The 23,629-nt window shown below is 43.1% G+C and overlaps 1 protein-coding gene across 4 annotated transcripts in view; it reads left to right on the top strand.

Moving 5' to 3' along the window:
* LOC137288149 (mitogen-activated protein kinase kinase kinase 15-like) overlaps nucleotides 1–23,629 on the top strand; it is a 74,634-nt gene that overhangs the window by 31,563 nt on the left and 19,442 nt on the right. For all 4 annotated transcript variants that reach the window (XM_067820565.1, XM_067820563.1, XM_067820562.1 and 1 more), the window contains exons 12-23: nucleotides 7,351–7,438; nucleotides 7,717–7,791; nucleotides 8,333–8,404; nucleotides 8,564–8,652; nucleotides 8,951–9,049; nucleotides 13,517–13,598; nucleotides 14,093–14,226; nucleotides 15,017–15,144; nucleotides 17,260–17,363; nucleotides 20,904–21,042; nucleotides 21,170–21,231; nucleotides 21,712–21,777. In XM_067820565.1, the coding sequence (XP_067676666.1) occupies nucleotides 7,351–7,438; nucleotides 7,717–7,791; nucleotides 8,333–8,404; nucleotides 8,564–8,652; nucleotides 8,951–9,049; nucleotides 13,517–13,598; nucleotides 14,093–14,226; nucleotides 15,017–15,144; nucleotides 17,260–17,363; nucleotides 20,904–21,042; nucleotides 21,170–21,231; nucleotides 21,712–21,777 (1,138 nt within the window). The remainder of the gene's footprint in view (nucleotides 1–7,350; nucleotides 7,439–7,716; nucleotides 7,792–8,332; nucleotides 8,405–8,563; nucleotides 8,653–8,950; nucleotides 9,050–13,516; nucleotides 13,599–14,092; nucleotides 14,227–15,016; nucleotides 15,145–17,259; nucleotides 17,364–20,903; nucleotides 21,043–21,169; nucleotides 21,232–21,711; nucleotides 21,778–23,629) is intronic.

The following is a 23,629-nucleotide window of genomic DNA, read 5'->3' as shown; positions in this document are numbered from 1 at the left end:
ACTTAATCGTAAGGCATTGAAACACGACGAGATCAGGGTTCTGGCCGAAGCAAAGCTGAACACAGTTAGTGAGCGTATTTCCACGGCACTCTCTGACAGTAAGATCTCAGAAGAGGAGTTTCGTTCAATCCTATCTGAACTCACAAAATATAACGGAATGAAACAAGATATTCGATCCAAGTCTCGTAAGTCTGCTATCAGCGAGGATGAGAAAAAAAAGTACATAGCACAGGGAATACAAAAAGCCCAGCAAGCCTTTATTATGAACACCAAAGAGATCGTAGGCGGTTCACGTTAAACTGTTTCATCGATATAAACATAACATAGCCGTAAGCGGGCCACCGATCCTATATGGTCAGTCAAAACTTACAACAAATTATTGATCGTACCGTACGGCACAGTGTTACCGCCTGCCAAGTCACGGTAAACGTGATGGCGTGGCTTTGTAGTAGGGGCAATAATAGCAAGAGCTAATGGTACCACCAAAGCCTCATTTAGTAAATGAGGCTTTTTAGAGGGGTTTTTGAAAAGTGTTTTCGGACTATCATTCCCTATACTACTGCCCCTTAACAGCCAAGAGCAGGTAACTCTCGCCATGTATGTCATGCTGTCGTCTTTGAGGACAGTCGTCATCAGCAGCTCTCATATTTAGAGACACACCTACAAGTGAAGAGAAATGAGTGAGAAAGCTACGAAAACCGTATGTATGGTTCCTTTTTAACGCACGGGCGCTATTAGGAATGCATATTTCACTCTTATTCATTCATGAAATGTAACTTTCCGTGGTGACCGTGGTCTTCAGCTATGTGGCTGGCAAGATGGCGGTCGGCACGTACCTGGTTGTTATTTTCTCCTGCCTGTTTTTTTAGGTGGTTATAAATACAAACCGGATATTTGTATGTTTTTTACCTTTTTTTTCCATGGTAAAAGAAAACCATATATGCTATTGTATGTTTTCATAAATAGCTTTATTATTATTTAACGGTTAAATATCACCAGTGCGTATTATTGTTTCTGTTAAATACTCATGTGTTTGTTGGAGTAACAGGCCTTGCTATTAATCATAGCGCGGGTCTGTTTTTTCCAGTTCAAGGGCTGTGCTACGTGTAACGCAAAACTCACCCCAAGGGATAAGCATCTTGTGTGCCTGCGTTGCTTAGCGGATGCGGCTCACGATGAGCAAGGATGCACCATATGTCAAGACTTTTCCCCCAGGGCTCAAAAATCCCATCATGCAGATTTGATCTTTTATAGATCTTTGATCCAGACGGGTTGGGGGAGGATATTTGGGCACAAGAGCCACCTTCCAAAAAAGCCAAAAAAGATATAAAGAAGGGTGCGTCTTCGGCTTCAGTCTCGGGGGGGGGATACGGTAAAATCAGCGAAGGGTACTTCGGCCCCCCCCCTCCAGAGGTGGCTTCTACCTCTGCAGTACCTCCTACTGAACCCTTGCAACCGTTAACATTCGATTTACTTCCGTCGTTGTATCAGCAGCAAATGGCGTCGTTACATACCCTGATTTCGGACGCGAAGTCCGGTCTCCACTAGGAGATCGCCGTCCGTCCGGAGTCGGGTGTGTGTCCGACTTCGGCTTCTGGCGTTGGTGTGGGGACTTCCCTTAGGGGTGCGCAGGAACCGACTTCAGAGTCGGTTGCCAGCCACTCTGAGGTTGCCAATGTTGGTCATGGGACCATACCTATGTTGGGAGCGTTGCCGGCGATCCGCCACCAAGACTCGGTCTCGGGCGTCGGGTCTATGGCGTCGGGCTCTGCTTCGCTCGGGCCTCTCTCTCTTTCGGATGTTCCCTCGACCGATCCCCCGGAGCTATCCTTTGATGACAGATCTGAGGTGTCACTCATGGGGGATCGCGCCGAGGAGATCATGTAGGAGGGGGAGGACCTGGGTGGGCCGAGCGAGTCTTCTTTTTCGGTCGGCGCTTCGCTGAGGCAGGTACAGGAGCGTATAGCTTCCGTCCTGCCGCAGGTTGTGGTTGCTTCGGCGACACCTGACCCCGAGGAATTCCGACTTCCGGGTGAGGCTTTTGCCCCAGCCAAGGTGGTGGATTCTCGGTTGTGCATCCTCCCTTCTATATTGTCAGAGGTTATTAACCCTCTTTTAACGGGGGCGCGGTCACGCTTCGATTTACCAGAACTAGACCGGCGTTACCTTATAGGTGATCTTAACCTGTATAACCATCCAGTGGTCGACGACTGTATCTATGCATCAGTCGCCCTGGGGGGTTCCTCTGGCAGCTCTTTAGCTTCGGCTAAACAAGGGCGTCGTCTGCCTCCGTTCACCTCTAACGGTACTGCCCTCAAATCGGCTTATAGGTTGTTTGAGGAGCAGTACTGTAATGCAGTTCAATGCCTTAAAGTCACAATACACGCTGCATATACTTCGGTTTTGCAGCGTCAGCTTGTTGACGGCGGCGGTGTCGAGGAGGAATGTGCCTCTCCTACGCTCGCTCAGCAGCTATGCAGTCACATCTGGCACAGGACTCGATCAGGTCCTCGGCGTGCCAGATGATGTCGGCAGTTATGGGCCTCCGTAGGCTGTGGCTGTCCGTGGCACGGTATTCGCCGGCCACTCAACAAGCGCTCCTTTCACTGCCATTCCGGATGGGATCTACTCTCTTCCCAGGAGCGCCATCAGTGGTCTGGGAGGCCGCGGAGGCTGTGTCTACCTTCAAGGAGTCTAAGCCCTTGTTAGAACAGCCTCACACTTCTCGTGTACGGTCCCCGGCGCTTACCTCCGCTTATCCTTTGGCTCCGGCAGCCTTTTCCAAGGAAAGGGAAGTCGGCCCCGGCTTCCCAGTAAGTCATCCTCCGGAGCCCTTGCAAGTGAACCCGAATCAAGCAGTCGGAGCACTGCCGACATTTGGTATTCATTGCCTTCTGCCAAATCTTCCTGTGGGTGGCCGCCTTTCCCACTTCCTGTCGGATTGGGAAAAGGTATACTCCAACCCCTGGGTCCTATCCACACTCAGGGACGGCCACTTACCACTATGGAAGAAAGACCCGCCTTGTTCGGATCGTTCCAGGTGGATCTGTTTGCCTCTGGGGGGACGAACCAGATTCTGGTGTTTTGTTCTCGGATACCGGATCTGAGAGCCATCGCCCAGGATGCTTTCCAGCTCGATTGGACGGAGAGTGTATTGTGGGCGTTCCCACCTCTGCCGCTGATTCCCAGGGTCCTCTCGCAGCTTGCCACCCAACCAGCTCGACTGTTAGTGCTTCTTGCTCCTCTTTGGTCGTCTCAAAGCTTGTTTCCGGTAATGATGAGGTTTCTGGCATTGCCTCCTGTCCTTTTACCCTTTCGACCGGACTTACTATCCCAGAACGGAGCGCCGCACCCGAATCCCAGGATTCAGTGGATGGCCTGGCCACTGTCAGGAATCGCCTCCAAGCAAGCGGAATTTCTGCACCAGTTGCAGACACAATTCTGGCTTCGCAGAGGGATTCGACAAACGTTCAATATGAGGATAGATGGGCCTGTTATGCGCGCTGGTGTGTCAACAGGGGGATTCTTGATCCCTTTTCTTCAACTTTAGTTGAAGTACTGGAATTTTTGCAGTCCCGGTTAGAGTCAGGCCTAGCCGCCTCTACTATCCGGGGCTATTCCACGGCCATTTCGGCGTTCCATATTCCTGTTGACGGTGCTCTTTTGGGGCAGCACCCTCTTGTCCAGCGTTTTTTAGCGGGTGTGGATAGGATCCGTCCGACTATCCGGCAGATTAGTCCCCAGTGGGACTTGTCAGTCATTCTTGACTGGTTGTCCGGTCCTCTTTTTCACGAGCTATCGGCAGGCGGGTAGGGTAGACTGCCAGATTCTTACCGTCCTAAGATCGCAGGCGCTTTTCATGGTACAGCGCCTATCAAGCTCCCTAAGCTCATGCAGCCTCCCTCGCCCGGTACCTCTCTTCGACGTGCTCATGTCTTAGATGTCCGTAAGACCCTTAGAGCTTATATCAAACGAACTGCTGATATCCGAAAAGATAACCAGTTGTTTTGTTGTTATGGCGGGGGAGAGCTGGTCTGCCTGCGAACAAGCAAACCATATCTAGGTGGCTTGTCTCTGCCATTTGTATGGCGTATACTCATAAAGGGTTACCTATCCCTAATGGGTTAAAGGGTCATTCTGTTAGGGCAGTGGCTACGTCACAAGCTTATGCCGTGGCTCTGCCCATTGAGGAGATCTGCTCTGCGGCTATTTGGAGCCGACCGAGCACGTTTATCCGTCACTACCAACTGGACAAACATTCACGTGAACGTGTTCGGTTTGGCCATACAGTTCTCACCAGTGGGCAGAGTCGTGATTCCCCTAGCTGAACGAGTGTCTGAGATCTCGACTTTGTTTACCACGAAATGTTCCTGGTGGTGGGTTTTCACGAAACCTTTCTTTTTATATTGGTGATGGATACCCTCTGGTGGTGGTGTTTTTTTTAAAAAAAAAAAAAACACAAAGAGAACAAACTACCTATAGACGTTTTTTTCACTTTAGCGTCAACATACGCTCATATTTACCCTTGCACTGTTATTCCCGGCACTACTTCGCTGGTTTGGGGGAATATTGACAGTGTATGGCATGAGGTGTGGTCATATGTCCATCACCTTTGGGGGGTTGTTGTCGATTGGCTCTTTTGGCCCTATGTTGCCACGCCCCCGCCTGATTGACATCAGCGGCTTTTGGTGATTGGGTAAGTGTATTTCTCTATCTCTCGCAGCTTCGGCAGTGTATGAGAGTGTGTGCAGGGTACACATTAGCAGACAGAATGCTAAGTTCGTTGGGAGTCTGTCTTATGCTATATATGTACCCCAAGGAGGACTTCTTCTGAAAAAGAATTATACAAACCTGTATTCTTTGAAGAATGTCCTCCTTGGGGTATGGCCACCCGCCCACATTCTGTCTGACAATCTCAGCATGAAAAGTGAGGTATGAGGTACACGGCGAGAGTTACCTGCTCTTGGCTGTTAAGGGGCCCGGGTGTGGGCCCTGTAGGAGTGGTCTCACAAGACAAAAAATGAGCTTTTGTTTTGTAAAATATTTATTCAATATTGTTACAACTGTCATAGGTATTTTTAAATGGACATTTAAATGCTATACATGTACCCCAAGGAGGACATTCTTCAAAGAGTTCATAACCTCTACAGGTTTGTATAAATTTTGACAAAACATTCAAATGTAGTCCCTGTGAATATTAAGAAGGGGAACCCATGCCCCATTGTGACTTACAACACACCTGTTGCGGCACTGCTACAACTTACAGTACACCTGTTGTGGCACTGCTACAACTTACAGTACACCTGTTGTGGTACTGCTACAACTTACAGTACACCCATTGCGGTACTGCTACAACTTACAGTACACCTGTTGTGGCACTGCTACAACTTACAGTACACCTGTTGTGGCACTGCTACAACTTACAGTACACCTGTTGTGGCACTGCTACAACTTACAGTACACCTGTTGTGGCACTGCTACAACTTACAGTACACCTGTTGTGGCACTGCTACAACTTACAGTACACCTGTTGTGGTACTGCTACAAGTTATAGTACACCCATTGCAGCACTGCTACAACTTACAGTACACCTGTTGTGGTACTGCTACAACTTACAGTACACCTGTTGTGGTACTGCTACAACGTACAGTACACCTGTTGTGGTACTGCTACAACTTACAGTACACCTGTTGTGGTACTGCTACAACTTACAGTACACCTGTTGTGGTACTGCTACAACTTACAGTACACCTGTTGTGGTACTGCTACAACTTACAGTACACCTGTTGTGGCACTGCTACAACTTACAGTACACCTGTTGTGGTACTGCTACAACTTACAGTACACCTGTTGTGGCACTGCTACAACTTACAGTACACCTGTTGTGGCACTGCTATAACTTACAGTACACCTGTTGTGGTACTGCTACAACTTACAGTACACCTGTTGTGGCACTGCTACAACTTACAGTACACCTGTTGTGGCACTGCTACAACTTACAGTACACCTGTTGTGGTACTGCTACAACTTACAGTACACCTGTTGTGGCACTGCTATAACTTACAGTACACCTGTTGTGGTACTGCTACAACTTACAGTACACCTGTTGTGGTACTGCTACAACTTACAGTACACCTGTTGTGGCACTGCTACAACTTACAGTACACCTGTTGTGGTACTGCTACAACTTACAGTACACCTGTTGCGGCACTGCTACAACTTACAGTACACCTGTTGTGGTACTGCTACAACTTACAGTACACCTGTTGCGGCACTGCTACAACTTACAGTACACCTGTTGTGGTACTGCTACAACTTACAGTACACCTGTTGTGGCACTGCTACAACTTACAGTACACCTGTTGTGGTACTGCTACAACTTACAGTACACCTGTTGTGGTACTGCTACAAGTTACAGTACACCTGTTGTGGTACTGCTACAACTTACAGTACACCTGTTGTGGTACTGCTACAACTTACAGTACACCTGTTGTGGTACTGCTACAACTTATAGTACACCCATTGCAGCACTGCTACAACTTACAGTACACCTGTTGTGGTACTGCTACAACTTACAGTACACCTGTTGTGGCACTGCTACAACTTACAGTACACCTGTTGTGGCACTGCTACAACTTACAGTACACCAGTTGTGGTACTGCTACAACTTACAGTACACCTGTTGTGGTACTGCTACAACTTACAGTACACCTGTTGTGGTACTGCTACAACTTACAGTACACCTGTTGTGGCACTGCTATAACTTACAGTACACCTGTTGTGGTACTGCTACAACTTACAGTACACCTGTTGTGGTACTGCTACAACTTACAGTACACCTGTTGTGGTACTGCTACAACTTACAGTACACCTGTTGTGGTACTGCTACAACTTACAGTACACCTGTTGTGGCACTGCTACAACTTACAGTACACCTGCTGTAGCACTGCTACAGCTTAAAGTACACCCATTGTGGTACTGCTATGGCTTGTAGTACACCCATTGTAGTATTGCTACAACTTACAGTACACCTGTTGTGGTACTGCTATGATTTATAGTACACACTGCTCCAGTTATAAAGATAACAGATGCTTAGCATATTTGCCATGGTTATAGTTATGGATCTGCAGTAAAAGGCATTTCCATGTAGGCCCAGCCTGTATTGAAGTTATAAAGCATGCTTGTCCTTCATATGTGTGTCTACATTTGCTTATACTTTAAATGCTTGAAAATTTAACCAGCAAAATGTCAATTATAGGGAGCAATACAGGTTTGAATTTTCTTATAAGTGTTGGACAAGTGCATGAGAGTGTGTACACAGGCACTGTAATCTTATTTCTATCTTGCCAGGTATCTGAAGTCAACAGTTGGGAATATCTCTTTGATCAACAGATTCAGAAGGACGGAGAAACAGGGTGGCAGCGAGGAGGAGAAGCAGGTATACTACCCCTTACATATAGCCTACCCCCATTCTACCTGTGTACAAGTGAAACTCCCTTCCTCTACTCTCCCCCCTCCCATTCCACCTAAATACAAGTGTACTTCCTCCAAAATGTAATCACCCCTTTCCCCATTCCATCTATATACAAGTGCACATGCACTATCTCTTAAATATAACTTCCCCTAATATCATCTGTATGCAGATGCCAGTACACTACTTCCTACATCTATGTTCATCTATACTAAATGTATATTGTGCTGTATGATTTGTTACAGAAATTTATTTTCTGGATGGATTTCTTTGTGGAGGCAACTACAACAAAAGAAAATCTGACTGGCTCCAGATATCCTGTAAGTTGATCTTGCAATGAAATATAAAGCTGAAGCCTTAACTGAGGGTGAGGGCATGTGTATAATGTACTTGTGTCGTTGGTTGTCAATAGGGTATAACATAGGGTGAGGTCACGTGAACAATATACCTGTGTCGTTGGTTGTCAATAGGGTATAACATAGGGTGAGGTCATGTGAACAATATACCTGTGTCATTGGCTGTCAGTAGGGTGTAACTGAGGGTAAGGACACGAGCACAGTATACATGTGTTGTTGGTTGTCATTAGGGTTGAAGTGATGAGAGACAGATCTACAGAAAACTATACTCAGTGGCAGACCACAGGCAAATACTACTTGTATTCATTCATATGGAATTATACATTACCTATACCCAAGTAAGATGCTTGTCATTATCGAGTATGTATTTTAGTGTTTGTTAATTTGTAAATCATTTGTTTGCATTAGCTGTGTGGATGAGAAAAGGCAAATGAGCAAATCTAGTGGGACAGTTGGTCCTCTACAAAGGTACATGGTACTGATACAGTGTATGCTTGTGGTGCAGGTTCTCATCCTTGAGCCTAACAAGGAGCTCATCCCAAGCTACATTCAGGTAGATGCGGAGACTGACGATAAGGTAATGAATCTTGATCAGATTACTGCATCTTTTTCAATTCACTGAACTAGTTTTATTAAAAGAATTGTTGTTTTGTTTCCAAACCTTCTCAAAATCATTATTGTTGATCAGTTTTAGTTCTTCCTAAAGTTTGTATCTAACATACAGCTCTATTTTCAGCGTGTTTTGCTGTGGTTTGTGACCCCCAATAAGCATGACCATCGCCTCAGTGAGTGGTCTTTCCCCCTGGAGACAATCAAGAGAGTGAGGTAGGCCATGTTTGCGTACTTTCTTGTCTTGGTTGGTTGGTTTCTTTGTAGCATTGCTGATCTGTGCACCATGTTTCAGACATAATGAACTTTTTATGAGTTTAGGTTTTGTTTTTAAAAGTTGTGGGCAGGTGGAAACCATGCATAATGAAATTAAATTCATGTTCATAGTAGTAGATGTCTCCTGTTTGTGTTCTTGAATCTGTTATTTAAAAGAAATTTGCTGTGACAATTACATATTGAGTGAAATGAGTGTTTTGATTTGTTACAATGTTACACTGAGAGATCTGTGTTTCAGTCTGTACAAGCGAGACAGCCGGGCTTTGTTTCTCTATGTGCAAGAAAACGCTGATGATGACTTTCACATCTATTTCTCATCAGAAGCCCAGAAAACCAGGTGAGTATTCTCAGTGTGATATTCAGGTAGCTTTGATGTGGCCTGGAGTTAAAGTGTTTAACTTGGTTTGATATGCTTTGGTTTGGTATAATGATTACTTGTGTGAAAAAAACATATGGGCCTATTTTGAGAGCAAGAGAAAGTGTACACCAGAATTCCTTTCACAGTTCTAAGGACCCATGAAGGTTCAGGGTAGAATAGGCCTTCAGCAACCCGTGCTTGCTATAAAAGGCGACTATGCTTGTCGTAATAGGTGACTAACGGTTGGCTCGCTGACTTGGTTGACACATGTCATCGGTTCCCAATTGCGCAGAGCAATTCTCATTCTGTTGATCACTGGATTGTCTGGTCCAGACTCGATTATTTACAGACTGCCGCCATATGGATCAAAATATTGCTGAGTGTTGCATAAAACAAAACTCACTCACAATTCTGAGGAAAATGAAGTTTCTTATGCTTTGAGAGAAGCAGATGCGGATGGTGTCAGCTGACAATTGTGTGTGGGGTCAAACCACAGTTGAGACAGCAGACGTATTGTTTACTGTGCCATATCTCTGTCTATGGATCCTTAAAGACTGATAGCTTAATGAAGGGCTTTTAAATATCTGCATGTTGAACATATTTGGATGAATGCTGAGGAATAACACTCTCAAGTGACACTATCATGTATGCTTCTGGCTCAGGGTATGTAAACAAACATCAAGGTACATCAACCCATATCCCACTTGTGACCAGTGAACTACTTATATTACATGCTTGGTGTGATGTCTGTTCACCCAGCTATTGAAACTAACATATACCTTGTAAATTAATTTGAAGACAGTACAAAGCTTAATCTTGCATTAGATAGTAACATGTTGACATTTAATATTATATATTCTGATTGGACAAGCTGTGGAATTTATGTAAATGCCTGCAGATTGATTATTAAACATACAATATAACAGTGAATGGCCTCTGTCAGTGGTCAATATTTTCAATTATTTTTCCTTATCCTGACTCATGCTTATTTGCTTCCCTCGCTCTTCTGTTTTAAGTTTTATGGGAAACTTGAAATCTTTTGAAGTTCCCTTCTTCAAAAGAGGACGTAAAATCATATTCACCCACGAGTACTCTCCCTTTCCTCTATATTTGGGTGCCAATATTGATCACATGACCAGCCATATTTGTCACTCTCTCCTTCTTCGCCCAACAGGAAGACACATCTTATTCTCAAACCCAGATGAATGTTGAAGAGGACATCCCCTTCATTAACCTCCGCATCACGAGTCATGATACATTTGTGAATGTCGACTCAACAGTATTTCTCCAATAAGGAGATTCCAACAACTTTCAACATCATAGAGGAAAGGATTCTTTGCGCAGAAGATCTCCTTATCATAAACGACAGTGTTACATATCATCTTCACCTTCTGATTTGGGCACACGCACACTTGCGCGCAGGTACCCATTACCACAGGATTTCTCAACAAGAGATCAATCTTTGTGCAGACATAGGAAGCCTTCACCTAATGGACGCAAGGATTACCGATTTGAAGATTTGTGCAGGAAAGTGCATGAAAGGACATGTGTAGAAGATAAACGTAAGCAATAAAGTGCTGAGGATTCACGCTTGGATCTTTCAAGCAGATATAGGCCTTCGCCAAGTGGGCGCAGGAATTATTGGCTTGAAGATTTGTGCTGGATGGAAGGTGCATGAACACATGGAGGTTGTGCAAAGGGAAGTAAATTACAATTATTCACCACCGTGCAGGGAATCATTCAGAGATGCGCGTTTTCATGACCCCTTAGATAGACTCTCGGATGAAGAAGCAGAGGTTATTTTCTCTGATGCAGAAGTAACTTTGTGGATAGCTAATGTTTTTTATTTAGATTTTCCATTGAAGGAATCTGTGATTGTATTTGAATACAGGAAGATCTCCGAAGTTTGGCACAGGGACAATGTTCAGAACCCTCTCTGGCAACTCACAAATTCACTCACAGAAGAATAGTGAAGACAGGGATACATGTCACTGGCCTACATCTACAGCCTTCCATACTGCAACGAAGTATCAGCATCAAGACATCCTGTCTTTCAGCGTTTCAACATATGAAGATTTACTGTACTATCGAATAAGCGACTACACTCCCCCCATGCTTCATCAGGACACTACGGTTTGAGGTATGGGTCATCATCACTGTTGAATACGGATTTACATCCTTCACAGGAGCATGTGCACATACATGCACAAAGACATTAGGGGGATGTGAATTGTTCCACTAGACTGATGAATGCGGAAGGAGCATACCAACGTTTGCTCTTTGATGCCAGAAGATTCCAAGTCTATCTATTTTATTTACTTCACTGGTACCTACATCAGCGGGACTAGCTCCTTGAAGACTTAAGTATCATGGGTGTTGTGCACTATATACATGGAACTCGGTTTTTACAGTCAACTTATACCAACATGAAGGAAGTGTGGAAATTAATTCTCAACATCTGAATAAGAAAATGACGGTATTATCTTCAACTGAAGAATGCCAGCACAACTACCAGGAGGACAGTCTACCTGCATTAGCATTAAGCAGTGGAAGGTTTCACTTGTGTATCTCTGGAACAAGCCGAACAGCAAAGTTACAGACAAACCAAATGTTAATGAGGGAATCACCGACTGCACAAGATTTCATGATAATCATTTGACGGCATCACCAGTGACATCACAACTGGAACCTGCTGGAACCACAATGCAGCTACATTGTTCATGTGTTAGGAAGTCGTCTACAAATGTAAACAACCCTTCCAGTGTTAGAAAGTCTTCATTTACAGCCCAGATAGCAATCTACTGCGTCATTCCTGTATCTTCACGAGACACAAAGGTCTTCTAACAGCAGATTCAACATTGTTTATCAGGAATTTGCAGCAACAGATGACAGTTTCTGTTGCGACAGCCAGCCAGCCATAAATGGGTCTTTATGGGGATGACAGCTCGCTCACAACATATAGTGTTGGCAATCTAAAGAGGAAGAATGACGCATTTTCACAGCATATTGTTGAGGTTCCGTATCAACGCCTTCAACAACTCCGGCACCTCGTTCGTCCTCACAATTACATAGCCAGCATAGACCTGCAGGACACATATCTGCATGTTCCTATACATCCACAGTCAAGGAAATACCTATGATTCCTATTCAAGGATTGTCATTTTCAGTGGCAGTAGCGGGATTGTCAATTGCACATCAATCACTTGGAAATGAAGGCAGTAATCAATGCAATACATCACTGGTCAGAAGTGTTTAGAAATCCAATACTCATGGTCCACACAGACAACTCCACAGTGGCTTATTACATAAACAAGAAAGGACCAACAAGATACTTCATTCTTGTTAAATATGCTTAAACTGACTTTTCAACTTTTTAACATAGTCAACAAGTTGAACATTTACATAGCAGCATGTCATATTCCAGGAGCGAAGAACATTCTCTCAGACGTTCTCACCACCAGTATTAATACCTCAAGTACTAGCAAAAATCAAACAAACAACAACTTGACAACTGAATTTGGTCGCGCCATATTGGTCTGTATGTATTGTATAAAGACATGTTTGGAAAAAAAACAAGGATATTCCACAAGAGCGGCAAAAAAAGGTGGTTTTGCACTGTGGAGATCTATGCGCAATTTATATGATGACAAATGGAAATGATTTGAAGCATATGCAAAGTGCAGAGGATTTACTACATCAAAAGTTTCTCATCCTCAAATAATGGATTACTTATGTCTTTTATGACAAACAAGGCAATTAAAAGGTTAGACTCTGTCAACCTATCTAGCCACACTCAGTACAGTTATATCTATGAAATCAGTCATCAAACTGACCAAAGTACCTCAATTACTCACATTACTGTGCTCAAATTGGAGGACAACTTGATAGACAATTTCACATCCTATATCCATCTATAGTGCTCGGACCACACGATACACAGGATTTATCTGTGTGTCCAGTTAGTGCTCTCAAGATATATTTTGAGAGTGACAAGTATGGCTGGTCATGTGACCAATATTAGCACCAAAATTTTCAGGATAGTGAGTTTGTGAGTATGATTTTACATCCTCTGTTGAAGAAGGGAACTTCGAGATTTCAAGTTTCCTCTAAAACGACGAGTAGAAGACGGAGACAAGCAAATAAGCATGAGTCAGGATAAGTATAAAATATCAATTTTATTCAGAAAATTAGGTTTAATTTTACAACATAATAGTTAGCAAAATGTTCAGTATATCTGACATTTTACAGGTAGTAGTTGTTAATTTAATCATGCATATTTAACTGAATTAGGAAATGTGGTATAGTTTGGATAAGGAAGTAAACTGTGTGATTGTTACATGTGGAGATATTACATGTACTATTATTTTTAAACATTTTAAACGTGAGGTGGAGACATCTACTAAAAATAAATATAGTGTTGTCACAGAATGTATGATTTGACTTCAGGTTCTATGATGTGATGTGTAACTTGGCAGTCAACCCAGAATGTTGCACGAGAGACGCAGACGAGTTTGAGGAGGTTGTTGATGTAAGTTTGTCAGTCATACAGGGTAACTGTATTCTCCAGTGTGTCTTTATCTGTGCGTTGTCACTCAGGTCTGACAGCTGTGTTAACCAGTGTGACAAGTGTGGACAGGTTAACATATATAATCATGGTGGGAAGGGTATCTGTGCGTTGTCACTCAGGTTTGACAGCTGTGTTATCCAGTGTGACAAGTGTGGGCGGGTTAACATATATAATCATGGTGGGAAGGGTATATGTGCGTTGTCACTCAGGTTTGACAGCTGTGTTATCCAGTGTGACAAGTGTGGGCAGGTTAACATATATAATCATGGTGGGAAGGGTATCTGTGCGTTGTCACTCAGGTTTGACAGCTGTGTTATCCAGTGTGACAAGTGTGGGCAGGTTAACATATATAATCATGGTGGGAAGGGTATCTGTGCGTTGTCACTCAGGTTTGACTGTGCGTTGTCACAAGGTGGATAAGGATTTCATTGATAACACTTATTGACTTTCTCCAGTATGAGTATGACAAGGATGAGAAGAGTAACCGTGTAATGCTTGGCCGTGGGACATATGGATCTGTTTATGCTGCCCGTGACAAGAAGACGCAGATCAAGATAGCTGTAAAGGAAGTTCCTGAGAAATACAAGCAGTGAGTACTGAAGGTCTGCCGCCATTTGAAGTCAGGAAAGTTGAGTACAGTCATGAGGTAGCCTTTATCCACATGATAACTACCAATGTACATGGGTAACTATCCACTTGCCTTTAGGTAGATAGTTCAGGAATTGCTTGCCCTTTTCATGAGGACCTAATGTCACAATCTGCAGATCTCAAGGTATGCTGCACATTCCCTAAGATTGTTTTATTCAGTCACAGAGCTTTGTTTACTTCCCAAACTTGTCACAGCAACATAATTTGCTTGAAAGACTCAGCTTAGTTTGGATGTATCTATTAGACATCCATGTAATGTCCACAACAAAGTGTTTCAGTAGTATGTTATTTCTTCTGTGTTACACATAACTTATCAGTCAACACTAAGAGCAAGTATTCTGCATGTATCCAAAGTCTAACTGACGTTTTAAGGACAAGAAATCCATTTCCTTATCCTGACTCATGCTTATAGTGCTTGCCTCCTCAGTCAATGCAATTGATACTGGAACTCTTGAAATCACTTGTAGTTCCCCTCTGAAGAGGACGTAAAAGTACACTCACCGGTGAGTTGCCCTTGCCTGTTTCCCACCAAAACAGTCACATGACAAACCATGCCTGTCAGTCTCTCCTGGATCTACAGTGAAATCCAAAGTGAAATCTAGAGGGGAGGTTGGGAGGAGGCAAACATAATTATCCTGAGTCAGTTTAAGTGTAAAATATCAATTTTATTCAGAAAATAACACTTTGTGTTTAAGAAAGTCCAAATTACATATGGTGCAACTTTTTAACAGAGAAGTACAGCCTCTCCATGAAGAGATCCGACTGCACAGCCGACTGGCTCACAAGAACATTGTCAAGTATCTGGGTTCAGTCAGTGAAGATGGTTTCTTCAAGATCTTCATGGAACAGGTTCCAGGAGGTTCGTATTACATCTTCTTCTATTAATTCACCCACAGTGCCTGTCATGCATTGATCCATGTTCCTCCAGCTTGCGTTGCCAATACTGTATCAATTCATCAGATTTACAGTTTATAGGCTTATCAGCTTCATAAACCCTTGAAGTAATTAGGCACTTAGTATGCAAATTTTGTGATCTAAGCAGATTGCCTGGAATATAATTCTGTCAGCAATAGCAAAAGATTCAGCCTTGCTTTGCATTTATGAGCAAAAATGTCTGTAAAATGCAGCTCTCCGTGCAAAAACTAAAAGCCACTCCTTACGGGAGATATTTGCTAAAATATGAAACTTTTCCTAGAGTATTTCCTCGAATCCAACATTTTGAAATCCAGTGAATCAAAATATTTTAAAATGATTTTATTGTATGGATAGAGAGTGATAGAGAATTTACAAAATGTTTTGTAAAAAAAAAAAATTAAAATTGCACTCATTGACCTATGAGCCCAATTAATGACCTAATAAGGCATTTTTGAGCTTAGCTAACAACAGATTCATCTTCAACACAAAAAACTACCGTGGAATATGTGGTTTGCTTGTTTCTATTCAGAAATGCCTCATCCAATCACATTTCTGAGAAATTTGACAAGTCTATATTACTTCTTCCTCCCTACACACTGTTATTGTCATTGCCTAGAGGTAGGTATTACATCCTCCTCCCTACACACTGTTACTGTCATTACTAGGAGATAAGTGTTACATCCTCGTCCCTACCCACTGTTACTGCCATTACTGGGAGATAGGTATTACATCTTCCTCCCTACACATTGTTAGTGTCATTACCAGGAGATAGGTATTACATCATCCTCCCTACACACTGTTACTGCCATTACTAGGAGATAGGTATTACATCCTCCTCCCTACCCACTGTTACTGTCATTACCAGGAGGTAAGTGTTATCATCATCCTCCATACACACTGTTCCTGTCATTACTAGGAGATAGGTATTACATCTGCGTCCCTACACATTGTTCCTGTCATTACTAGGAGATAGGTATTACATCTTCGTCCCTACACGTTGTTACTGTCATTACTAGGAGATAGGTATTACATCTTCGTCCCTACACATTGTTACTGTCATTACTAGGAGATAGGTATTACATCTTCGTCCCTACACATTGTTCCTGTCATTACTAGGAGATAGGTATTACATCTTCGTCCCTAGACGTTGTTACTGTCATTACTAGGAGATAGGTATTACATCTGCGTCCCTACACATTGTTCCTGTCATTACTAGGAGATAGGTATTACATCTTCGTCCCTACACGTTGTTCCTGTCATTACTAGGAGATAGGTATTACATCTTCGTCCCTACACATTGTTCCTGTCATTACTAGGAGATAGGTATTACATCTTCGTCCCTACACGTTGTTACTGTCATTACTAGGAGATAGGTATTACATCCTCGTCCCTACACACTGTTACTGCCATTACTAGGAGATAGGTATTACATCTTCGTCCCTACACGTTGTTACTGTCATTACCAGGAGATAAGTGTTACATCCGCCTCCCTGCCCAGTGCTACTGCCATTACTGGGAGATAGGTATTACATCCTCCTCCCTACACACTGTTCCTGTCATTACTAGGAGATAGGTATTACATCCTCCTCCCTACACACTGTTCCTGTCATTACTAGGAGATAGGTATTACATCCTCGTCCCTACACGTTGTTACTACCATTACTAGGAGATAGGTATTACATCCTCGTCCCTACCTACTGTTACTGCCATTACCAGGAGATAAGTGTTACATCCTCGTCCCTACCCACTGTTACTGTCATTACCAGGAGTTAGGTGTTTATCCTCCTCCCTACCTACTGTTACTGTCATTACCAGGAGATAGGTATTACATCCTTCAACCTACACACTGTTTCTGTCATTACTAGGAGATAGGTATTACATCCTCCTCCCTACACAGTGTTATTACCTGGATGTTGACAATCCTTTTGTGTATCTGCTCTCCAGTTGATGGTCCTATGTGATTTCTTGTGACCTTCTGTCAGTTCAATGACTAGTAAATCCTATACTGAGACCTGCCAGTGCATGTGCATTTTATTCTTTCTGGTTTTGTATATAACAGGTAGCCTGTCACAGTTGCTGCGTTCAAAGTGGGGGCCCTTGAAGGAAAATGAGACGACCATTGCCTTCTACACCAAGCAGATTCTGGAGGGACTGCGCTACCTGGTCTGTTCACTATCATCTTTTCTGGTGTCAATAAAGCGTACAGATTTGACATGGCAAATATCTTTAAAATTGATCGTGTCTCACATAGTGCCTTTTCTCTTCCACTTTTGAGAGTGGAGTGGAAACAAACATATTTAGCCATTCTGAAAAGCACAGTGTTTCCCCTAGACTTTTTTGGTACCCTTCTTTTTAATACAATAGCTGATTTTAACATTTGGTTCTTATTAGTTTTTATTACATATTTAAATTCAAAGAACTAATTGTGTTCTTTGAGCCTTTAAAAATCATATACATGAATAACTTAAATAATTCATGGGAATCTGTCATTGAATGGCCTTTTAGGAATATGGGTGCCCCTTTTGAAATTCCGTCACCTTGTCCTTTCTGGATCCTGGGGGAAACATTTCCACACCCAAGAACATGTCAATGCAGGTAGTGGTGTCTCCATTGACTTTAATCTTAGAGACTTTGACTTTAATCTGGTTATATCTTCCATTGGGTAGGCGATTTGCCCCTTTTAGTGGTCTGCTGATGAATTAGTCATCGTTGGTAAATCTAGGCTAGTCATAGGCTTTTGAGGCCAGCCTTGAACGACCCGGAGGTGATCCACACTATACACACTATCCAGTACTCTTGTTAGCAATTTTGTTAGGGGAGTATAAATTTTGAACTCTCTGTTTGAGTGTGATTGTTCTGCTCCTGTCTTTGTTGACTATTATTGGCTAAGCTTACAAGGGATTAGTGAGGGTCAGATACTGAGGATTGTTGAACAGAACATTAAACAGAGAACAACCTGCCAAGCTGAATGACATGGATGCTGGGGACATTTTGAACAACTCATTATTTGGGACTGAGAACCATAAGGTCTTTAGATTCCGTTGGAAAGCAGGGCAAAGCCGCACTCCTGTCTCTTTGCTACGTCACTTGTGCATTGACCAATGAAATGGCAAAAAATCAGGTGGGACTGGATGAGGAACCTGAAACAGCCTCCTTTGTAACTTTGGGCAGTGGGGTAGAATGTTGCTAAAAGCAGTGTAAAACTCAACTCACTCCTTGTGAACAAGGGTCATCAGTGCCCCACCCTCCAACACTAGGATGAATGTTGAGGTGAGCAAGGGTCATGAGTGCCCCATCCTCCAACCCTAGGATGAATGTTGAGGTGAGCAAAGGTCATGAGTGCCCCACCCTCCAACACTAGGATGAATGTTAGGTGAGCAAGGGTCATGAGTGCCCCTCCTTCCAACACCATTATGAATGCATATTTGAGATTATATGAATGTTGAAGTTACGAGTGTACAAGGTATGTCTGTAATACTTATCTTTTCTCACATGCCCGATTCCTGCCCGAGCAACCCTGTTTTACAAATTACGTGTAGTTACAGCTCAAAGACAAAAGAATGACAACATGATCTGCCTGGGCAGCTTTCCAGGAGCTTCTAATGATGAGGTATATGAGCATCTGAAGCATGGGTGTATTTAGATGATCTGTTCAGTCTTCATATCAGGCCAATTCCACTCTAATGTCAAAAGCAGAGCAGAAAGTGCACTATCTGAGATTAGCTAAAATGGATAGAAAAACGCCTGCACGTTATCAGAAATGAGCGGGCCACTGTAACTTGATAATGTCCTTAAAATGCTTGGCTACGGGCCATTATCAAGCCCGTTGTTAGGTGACGTCATAGTAGCTCAGCTGTTGAAGTTCAATCACCTATGGCTTGTTTGAACAAGGGTTCATTTTTGACCATATATTTGGCTCACATTCGTCACATGTACCTCTGCCATTATGCACTTTCCTACCTATGCCAACCATAACAATTGTACCATAAATAACAACACACAGCAATGAAAATATTGACTTGAAGTCTAGCGTTGTTCATCACTGAAAACAATGGAGACTGGTATTATGGGCAAAGGTCAAGGTCGAATGTCGTCACTCGCAATAGTGACGTCATCTGTGTTGTTCTATGACGTGTCTATATTTGTAAATGTGTGTCAGTGACCTCCGTTGTTTGTTGTTGGCAGTAAATGCTTCTAGACGGATGCCGTTATATTTGAGCAAGTGCTGTGCAGGGCGAGGGTTTTACACATATCTGATGCTAACATCTCTTTGCTGAAGATTGTATTTGGAAAATAAGTAAAATTTGATCTTTGTCTTTTCAACTGGCCTCCTTCGTCGGGCAGTTAATGAAATACCTCGGGTTTCTGCAAATGATAATGCCCTGAAAAATAGCGTTACCCTTATAGTATTATAAATACACAATTTATGGTTAACATTTGCACTTTTAATATTAGGATCAAATATGATCATTATTCATGTTACATTTAGAATGTAATTACGTTGTAATTACATAGATTTCATTGATTTCCCCTAACATCAAAAGGTCAGGGGTGTGCAGTTGTACCATGGAATCCCATTCCTTTGTTGGAAGACATTTTCGTTCAACCAATGAACAGTTTTGAATGGATGCTTTCAAATTTAGGGATCATCCTGCATACCTTTTGCATATGTGATATGCAAAGTTTTGTTTTCATAGTATTAACTTATGAAGAATTTTCATAAAATACATCTCTTCAAGGCAAGGGTTCAAACTTATACACAGATGGGGGTGGCGTCATTGCTTTGTCTCAACAGTCTTTTGATACAAAGCAGTGCAGTATACAAGAACATTCCTGACAAGACTGACTTACCGGTTCAGACTGATATTAAATCACAGTATAAAAAAGTATGTTATGGAGACTCAGCAAAAAGTATGGATGCAAAGAGTCTACAAAACGTATGTTTCTCATTTTCAAATCTAGATTTGAATTTCCCACTGTTTCAGTCGGGAGGTGCGTTACCATAGAAACAAGCATATGAGTGGGGAAATGCTTCATTCAGGGTGTCATATTTCACTCAAGCTGGGAAAATGCCCCACCCCCACTCCCCTTGACATCGTGCTGTGCAGGGCTAAGGTTTTACACGTATCTGATGCTTAACATCTCTTTGATGAAGACTGTATTCAGAAAATAAGTAAAATTTGATCTTTCATACATGCAATCAAATTAATCCCTCTTGTCATCAAAATATGTTGTGAAAGGGTTGTTGGAAATTTACTGTACTGTAACTTAGTGTGAGGCACATGTTTATACTAGTGGTAAATTCCAGGTTAACCTTTGACACCGCCAGGCACCCATAGCAGTGACAGTAGTGTCACTCATAAGCAGGTAGCATTTAAACTGCCGAGGAGTAGCCAATGAGAGACTAATTGGAAACCCATGGGGTTTTTTGAGGCCTTTAAACTGTTGAGAAATGTGCAACATCAAGTTTGTTTAACCAGTGAACTGACAATAATTCAACAGACTGTTAAGATTATGGTAATAACCCCTTTGGTTGCAGGAAAGTTGCAGTGCAATTTTTTATATACATATTGGTTTTTTGTCAGTGTAAATAGCATTAATTGTTGTTCTGCTGAAGTTGGATGGTAACAGGTATTTGTTCACATTTCTGGCTAGTTACAGTTGTATTTAGTCTTGTATCCAACTTCTGTATTCTCTTGTCAGCATGACAACAAGATTGTACATCGGGACATCAAGGGCGACAATGTGCTGGTCAACACGTACAGTGGGGTGCTGAAGATCTCGGACTTTGGCACATCCAAGCGTCTGTCTGGAATTAACCCATGTGCTGACACTTTTGCAGGTTAGGCAGCTAACATTAGGTTTCACCATTCAACCCATCCCATCTTTGCTCTGTTGTAATTATGTTATTGACAGTTATTATTTCCTGATATTTGATGGTGTATTGATGTATATGTTTATGTTACTAGGAACTATCCAATACATGGCTCCTGAAGTGATAGACAAGGGATCCCGTGGTTATGGGCCTCCTGTAAGTATGCTCCCTTTACAAACTCTCTAGGTTGATATACTTAACTCCACTTCTGATAGGAGAGTACAATCTTTGGACCGTTTGGATAAAATTTGGATCTAACGTGTATGATGAAAGATTAGTCTATTATTGATATATACTCACAAAAAAAGCATTGGATCCTGAAATACACACACCCAGTTCTTCCAATGTTGGGTTGTCTGGCATGTTAATTTTATCACATCTCACTACTGTCATCTTTCGTGGTTGTTTGCACCCTTACAATGCACAGCTAACTGCCAGTTGATTTAGAAGTTATGTACATATTTCCCTTTTGTTAACCAGCCATTACTCAGTACCTCTTGGTTTTGTGTACTCATCTGTTGTTTGAAATAGCACTGTGTTTTGTGGGATGGGTATATGTAGATGTTACCAAGATTCACACCACAGGTTATGTGATCATGTTTCCTGTACAGTTTCTGAATACGGATCTACTTGCAGGCTGATATCTGGTCACTGGGATGCACGGTCATAGAGATGGCCACAGGGAAACCTCCATTTGTGGAGGTGAGAGCTTTTCATTTTGATGTTGTACAGTTTCATAGCAATGTCTGTGTTCCATTTGCCTGTGATTCTTTTGCCCCTGTTACGTGGTCTTTGTTCCACATGTCTGAGAGCTTTGTTGCTGTTTTCAGTGTGCTTGAGCTCCACGTCCCTCAGTGTCCCATATGTTTGAGCTCCATGTCCCTCTGTGTCCCATATGTTTGAGCTCCATGTCCCTCTGTGTCCCATATGTTTGAGCTCCATGTCCCTGTGTCCCATGTTTGAGCTCAGTGTCCCTGTGTACCATATGTTTGAGCTCAGTGTCCCTGTGTACCATATGTTTGAGCTCCACGTCCCTCTGTGTCCCATATGTTTGAGCTCCACGTCCCTCTGTGTCCCATATGTTTTAGCTCCATGTCCCTGTGTCCCGTATGTTTGAGCTCCGTGTCGCTGTGTCCCATATGTTTGAGCTCCATGTCCCTCTGTGTCCCATATGTTTGAGCTCCATGTCCCTCTGTGTCCCATATGTTTGAGCTCCATGTCCCTGTGTCCCATGTTTGAGCTCAGTGTCCCTGTGTACCATATGTTTGAGCTCCACGTCCCTCTGTGTCCCATATGTTTGAGCTCCATGTCCCTCTGTGTCCCATATGTTTGAGCTCCATGTCCCTGTGTCCGGTATGTTTGAGATCCATGTATCCCATATTTGAGCTCCATGTCCCTGTATCCCATGTATGAGATCCATGTCCCTCTGTGCCCCATATGTTTGAGCTCCATGTCCCTGTATCCCATGTTTGAGCTCCATGTCCCTCTGTGTCCCATATGTTTGAGCTCCATGTCCCTCTGTGTCCCATATGTTTGAGCTCCATGTCCCTCTGTGTCCCATATGTTTGAGCTCCATGTCCCTGTATCCCATGTTTGAGCTCCATGTCCCTCTGTGTCCCATATGTTTGAGCTCCATGTCCCTGTGTCCCATATGTTTGAGCTCCATGTCCCTCTGTGTCCCATATGTTTGAGCTCCATGTCGCTGTGTCCCATATGTTTGAGCTCCATGTCCCTGTGTCTCATGTTTGAGCTCAGTGTCCCTGTGTACCATATGTTTGAGATCCATGTGTCCCATGTTTGAGCTCAGTGTCCCTTTGTCCCATATGTTTGAGCTCCATGTCCCTGTGTCCCATGTTTGAGCTCAGTGTCCCTGTGTACCATATGTTTGAGCTCCACGTCCCTCTGTGTCCCATATGTTTGAGCTCCATGTCCCTCTGTGTCCCATATGTTTGAGCTCCACGTCCCTCTGTGTCCCATATGTTTGAGCTCCACGTCCCTCTGTGTCCCATATGTTTGAGCTCCATGTCCCTCTGTGTCCCGTATGTTTGAGCTCCATGTCGCTGTGTCCCATATGTTTGAGCTCCATGTCCCTCTGTGTCCCATATGTTTGAGCTCCATGTCCCTCTGTGTCCCATATGTTTGAGCTCCATGTCCCTCTGTGTCCCATATGTTTGAGCTCCATGTCGCTGTGTCCCATATGTTTGAGCTCCATGTCCCTCTGTGTCCCATATGTTTGAGCTCCATGTCCCTCTGTGTCCCATATGTTTGAGCTCCATGTCCCTCTGTGTCCCGTATGTTTGAGCTCCATGTCCCTCTGTGTCCCATATGTTTGAGCTCCATGTCCCTCTGTGTCCCATATGTTTGAGCTCCATGTCCCTCTGTGTCCCATATGTTTGAGCTCCATGTCCCTCTGTGTCCCGTATGTTTGAGCTCCATGTCCCTCTGTGTCCCATATGTTTGAACTCCATGTCGCTGTGTCCCATATGTTTGAGCTCCTCATCCACGTGTCCCATGTGTATGAGCTCCATGTCCCTGTGTTCACAAGTATGAGCCT

This window comes from Haliotis asinina, chromosome 6 (genome assembly GCF_037392515.1).
Source record: "Haliotis asinina isolate JCU_RB_2024 chromosome 6, JCU_Hal_asi_v2, whole genome shotgun sequence".
Taxonomy (NCBI): Eukaryota; Metazoa; Mollusca; class Gastropoda; order Lepetellida; family Haliotidae; genus Haliotis; species Haliotis asinina.
Note: the sequence above shows the minus strand (reverse complement) of the source record. Positions and strands in the feature narration are given on the sequence as shown.